At 34.8% G+C, this 6,292-nt stretch overlaps 1 protein-coding gene across 2 annotated transcripts in view; it reads right to left on the bottom strand.

Moving 5' to 3' along the window:
• The window catches only part of LOC145296713 (DNA-binding protein inhibitor ID-4-like), a 17,080-nt gene extending 13,390 nt beyond the window's left edge, over window positions 1-3,690 (bottom strand). Inside the window, exon 1 of one of the 2 annotated variants that reach the window (XR_013870010.1) lies at window positions 2,955-3,678. Coding sequence is in view for 1 of the 2 variants with exons in the window: in XM_080142696.1 (XP_079998822.1) it covers window positions 2,959-3,315 (357 nt within the window). In the remaining variant the exon portion in view is untranslated. Of the gene's footprint in view, window positions 1-2,954 lie in introns of both variants that reach the window. The other variant, XM_080142696.1, reaches the window with a different exon arrangement.
• Between the last annotated feature and the right edge of the window lie 2,602 nt (window positions 3,691-6,292).

The raw sequence follows: 6,292 nt of genomic DNA, 5'->3' as shown, positions 1-6,292 counted from the left end.
CAGTGCTATGCACAAGTATAGCTTATCAAACTAATGGCAAGTAAGCTACACAGAAATGTATGTTTCATTCCAGTGGGAAATGATCTTCCCACTAATTCTGCGTTGTTTTAATTGTGTTATCGTTCGATGACCCTCTATAGGCACGTGTAGATTCGGCTGTTACCACCCCCTTTTTTTTCTTTTTTTTTACCGTGTAAATAGAGGCCCATCCCTTCGTCCATTATACGTATGAGAAAGAGAGAAGGAGGTAGCCTTATTAACACGCCGTTAGAGAAGGGGAAAGGGGGCTTGAGGGAGTGGAAGTCGAACATACACGTGCCTGTAGAGGGTCACGAGCGAAAAAACAACAAAAAAAGCTAAGATGGGGGCAGAGCACGGAGAAACAAATAGGGGTTCAGAGTTAGGGCATATACCTCGGACGTGGAGCTTGTTGACGCGGTTTTGTGTATATCGAACAATTAAAACAAATGGTTCTTTCGTAAGACAGGGTTGCGTGAGAATTTTTTTTCTTTAAGATGCAGTATGCACACAATGAATAAGTATTAGCATATGCCTTTTAAATTTATCGATACATTAGCTCTTCAATAATGGATTAAATTACTAGGTTGTATGTTATAGCGTCATCATTTGATATTTGAAAGTAATTTTGAAGCCTTTAAGCTAACGTATGCAATGAATGCACTTATGTAAAATTTATACTTTAGGATACCGAGATGAAAACCGAAACAAAGCAATTAAGTGTTCGACATTTTCATCACGTCGGAATATTAATTCTAAAATTTGCATACACACACACACACACACACACACACACACACACACACACACACACACACACACACGCACACACACACACACGTGTATGTGTGTGTTTTTATGTCCCCTATATAGGATGAAAAAACAAAAACAAATTGAAACATCTCGCCATCTTTGGGAGACAAAATATTGAAGATCATAAACACACACGCGCGTCCGCGCAGACAAAAGGAGTCTTACTTGTAGCAGTAGCCGAATCCTACAACGGATACAACTACAAGTCCCACCCACAACATGAAATTGATAAGCATACATCAACAACATTAAAATTACTTCCATTCGTGTGCATACTAACACTGAAAATTGAACAAGTTTAAAATATGAACATCAATTTGACGAAGATTTCTTCGTGGTAAACATCGAATTCCGTGACGGAAAAAGAAGAAATATAGTGTTTGTTAAAATAATGATTTCTCTTAGAAAAAAATATCTTGGAATAAAAGATAGCAAATGAGATATATTTTCGTGGAGGAAGAGTTACTTGTGCGTGTGATGCTGGAACCGTGAGGCATCGATAAGATGCAACGGCGATAGTGGCGTGATTTTGTATGCGAAGATATAAATTCACACACACACACACACACACACACACACACACACACGCGCGCGCGCACACACACACACACGCACACACACACACACAGAGTTTTCCTATCTTTTTATTTTTGCTGGAGATAGGGCATCCTACCGGATTCTATCAGTCACCCAGCACCCACCCACTAAATTTCAGAGACTTGCGTGTGCGCAATGAAAGAGAAGTGCGTGTGTGCTTGTGAAAATGAGAGAGAAAAATAGAGAATGATGAAATTGATGAAGCTATGTTCAGGCCGTCTAGGAGGAGGCGATATAACAAAATACACGTCACGGTTTTTCATTGTTTAAATTCTTTTGGACAAAACATTGCTTACCTCGATCCACCATTAAAAACAAAATACCATTCCTTTCAATTGACAACAATAACTTTTGTTTTGTTTTTTAAAAACAATTTCGTAAACAAAAAATAAATAAAAATTGATGCGCATTCAACTCTGGTCGTTTGGTGCTACATTGCTACAATTGTTACGAAGTCAAAAAGAGCTTTAGTAATTTTTTGCTCGGATAATCAGTTAATAATAATCAGTTAATAATACTCAGTTAATAATATTCAGTTAATAAAATTAATTAAAATAGAAAACACGCAAAATTATTTTTTCGGGTAGGGGGAAGGCGTGTCTAATAATTACAATGAAATATGTATTAATAAATCTATTTGACAAGATGTCATATGTCTACGTGTTTTTTTTTATGTCTACGTAATTTGGATATATACACATCGAATTTATTTATTTTTTTAAAATTTAATAACAATTAAATTTTTAAATAAATAAATTTAGAATAAACTAAAACGAATTGAATATATATGTAAATTTTAACATAATATCCGTATTTTAATCATCTTTTTGTCAAATAAAGCGCATAGATTTAAAATAAACGTATTTATTATTTTTCTTTCAAGATCTCCATGCAGGCAACATCTTGTCAAATCTAACTGAATGTTTTGCGGAACCATGACAAAGACGAGGGGGGGGGGGATAATTTTCTAGACTGAAAATATTTTGATATTTTGCGAATTAATAGAAATCATAATTCGGCACTTGTGCACATTAACATTCCTGGCTAATTATTTTGAAAGCCATTTTTAAAATAGGGAAAGCGCTTTCTAAGCTCTTCCCTTGCCGCGGGCAAAACTCTCCTGAAATGTAGGTACTTGTGCAGTTTACGGGCCATGTTGAAATCATAACGTTACTTTTCGAAATTTGTATTTTCCCATAAGTAAAATAAAAGAAATGAAAAAAAGAAAAGAAAACGTCAAATTTGAGTTAAAAATCCTATCTAAAAATAGCACGGTTAAAGTTCAAGCACCAAAATGAAATTCAATTTACTGGAGATATTAATATGCACAAGTGCCAATAATTTTATGTCAACATATTGTTATCCAAAACCGATGGAATCGATGTTAGATTGTCACTCTTGTAAACAGAAGACGCCACCCCCATTGCTCTAAATTTGGATTGGAAAAAAAAAACAACAACAAAAAAAATGGGATACAAATTATTGATTAAAAGAAATAAGATAAAATAGAAATATCGATTACGTACTTACTTCATGCATAACGATTGGATTCGGATCGATTTTTTCCGATAACGGTGATCGACACGTTAGTGAACTGACTGCGGCAGCGACCAATTTGGGAGGGGTGGATTGCGTAATAAAACTAGGATAGTCTAAGGCAACCTCTAAGTCCAAAATATAGTCGATAACGTGCTGTAAGAGTTGTACTTTGGAGATCTTTTGCGACCGGGGAATGGTCGGCACCAGACTGATTAGTTTCTGGAAGCATTCTTGCATTTCCGTCGTCATAAAGTCAGTTTCGGAAGCCTTCGCGATTTTCGCGACTCGGCTGTTTTCGTTTCGTTTTAAGAGATCGGAGGTTTTCGTGATCGGTGATACGGCCTTCATTTTGATTCCTGTTTTGGTGATGGTTGATGAATTTCGATATATTTTTTTTAAAGAATCCAATTAATATCTTCCACGCAAGAACAAATAAAAAAAAATAATCACTGTAATTCCAAAGATATTTAAAGATAATATCCAATTATTTGCGGTGGAGTTCTCACAGCTACGCAAACTATATATTTTGTTTTGCTCAAATGTGTATGTTTATATATATCACAGAAATATATATTCAAAATATGGTTGTATACAGAAGTAATTCAAAACAGCTAGCTTCACGGAGTCAATGGTAAAACAAGTCCTCCATCAAAACAGAGCGTGCGATGCGACTAGGCTGTTTGGATTGATGTGTTCGCTCGCTCTCGCTTTATATATGCAGGTGCGTGTCATGCATGTGGAGGTAGGAGGAGGAAGCCATTGCAGTAGGAGGTGAGACGTCTAACGCGGAGGGGGTGGGAATTAAGAAACGGTTTACCCATTAGCGAACCTTCAGAAATGCTATTTCATTGGCTGAAGCAATAACTCCCCGCCCTCCTCTCTTTCTCTCTCTCTTTCACTCGCTTTCTTTCTGGCTCTTTCTCTCTTTGACTCTTACACACACACACACACACACACACACACACACACACACACACACACACACACACACACACACACAAACACGCACACACACACACACACACTTTCATTACAAAATAACGCCTTCTTTCGGCAGTGTGTAGTATGCGTATTGCACTTAATGTACGCTTATAACTTTATAATAATGTGTATCCATATAGCTGCGTGTGTGAGTATATATATATATATATATATATATATATATACTCTCTAATTACACACACATACACACACATATATATGCCCGTGTGTGTGTGTGTGTGTGTGTGTGTGTGTGTGTGTGTGTGTGTGGTGAGAGAGAGGGAGAGAGAGGCTTTGGGAGGTTTGATGTATAAAGGGAGGGTGTGAGTGAGAGGTCTATGCGCGTTCTTATCAAACGCATAGTTTGTACGTGTGTGTTTCTGTAATGTATGTACTATTAAGTGCAAGTATTATTTTTATACGCGACTTCTTTGCGTGTTTTGACAAACATACCATCGGCTCTTGACTAAGTAGGGGGAGGGAGGAATTCCCCCTTAAGCGTAGAAATGTTCAATTGTAACAAGGGGACTGTTTATTAATAATTTTGCTATTTTCGTAAATACCGATTGCGGACGATACACTCTCGACAATATCACATCCAATTCATCTATAAGATGACCAAAGATTTAATATGGTGTTGTTTACTAAAACGGAACAAACAAACTGGCAGCTTTAAATTTTATTATTTTCTTCAATTTTAAAAGAAAACAAATTTCTCTTTGGCATAATGGATACGCACGCGACTATGTAATAATCGGCAAATAGTATTTATTTGCTTCCCCACGTAAGCAAAATGTGACAGGAGGTCGTTTTTAATGTGGGAGGAAAACCAGCCCCCCCCCCCTAAATAAAGCCAAATGGGTCACTCTGGTAGGGACTAAAAATAATAATTGTCTCGGTATAGAGGGTTTCCCCTTTCTTGACTGAGATGAATAAAGTACATCAGCTTCAGAACAGATACTACACTTTGAGATATTAAATTTTTTATTCCCAGGAAAAAAAATACAATCGGGAAAATGAACAAAAAAAAAATTTAAGCACACGGCCAACTCAAAAAGAAGGGAGAATAGTGAGGTTGGTTGGTCCATTTCATCTCTGTTGGAAATTTTAAAGGATTTCTCTCTCGGCCAGCATCCTTTATCATGGTTACTGCATTTTGATCTTGGTCCGAATTTCAACGATAACAAACGTTTTAAAATCATAAAAACTAATATTATTTATACTTTCCATTTCACCATTGAAACCGTATTGTTTTAAAAGTACAGAGAAATTTACCATTTTCAAATATTTTGATGTTATTTTTAATACCCATGATAACATAATTTGGGGATTGTCATTTTTAACAATAACCAGCAAAAAAAGAGGTGAAAAATATACGACAAATAAATGTTACCAAAGACAAGATAAGTTGTTCGTCTACCTAGCTGATTAAGTTTTTTTTTTTTTTTTTTTTTTTGTAACTTATTTTATTTACATAAAAAAAGCCCAGTATGGTGAGTTAGAACAAAATAATAATAATAATAATAATAATAATAATAATAATAATAATAATAATAATAATAATAATAATAATGCGGTTTTGTTAGAGCCATTTGGATTCGCGGTAATCGCTCAAATATTAAAAAATTAAATAAAATACTGGTAAAACATTAGCTTTTCTCTCATATAGTGAGATTTATCAGTTAGGTCTTTACTGATATCGTGTTTAATTTTTGTTTTTTGAGCAATTACCGACGGAGTAAATAAACACTTAAAAATAAGTGAAAAGACAAAATACTTATCCAGGTAGGTAGAAGAGTAACTTTTGCTTGCGCGTGGTAACATTTATTTGCTGTGCATTTTTCCCTCTTTTTATTTTGTTGTCTATTGTAAAACAATGCCTATTTTTTTTTACTTATGAGTCACCACTTATGGAGACCCGAAGGCCACTCAAGGATAAAGGTTAATAAATGTAAGGTGGTTGTGGAGTAATCGTTAATGGTGTAAATTGGGTAAATTTTGATTATTTATAGGGGACGGATTAACAAGAACTTGTTTACATTGGACTTGAAGGCAACCATGTTCAATATAAACATATTAAGCTAACATTGATATTATCCTTTAGAATATAGTCATATTCGTACACCTTACAAGAGAAAGAAAAAAATGGCTAAAAGAAGCTTAATAATAAATATCTATAGTAACGGTAATTTCATGTACTTATATTTAATATTAAATATTATGTATTAAATTAATTTTCTAGCGTAAATACGTCAGCCCTGAGTAAGTAAAATGAAATAAATTGTTTGAGATAAAAGTGCTTGTGTAGTTTACGGTTCGTGCCACTTGATTTTTTTTTTAAATA

The sequence above is a fragment of the Euprymna scolopes genome, chromosome 17, assembly GCF_053919585.1.
Source record: "Euprymna scolopes isolate OS-2025 chromosome 17, ASM5391958v1, whole genome shotgun sequence".
Taxonomy (NCBI): Eukaryota; Metazoa; Mollusca; class Cephalopoda; order Sepiida; family Sepiolidae; genus Euprymna; species Euprymna scolopes.
Note: the sequence above shows the minus strand (reverse complement) of the source record. Positions and strands in the feature narration are given on the sequence as shown.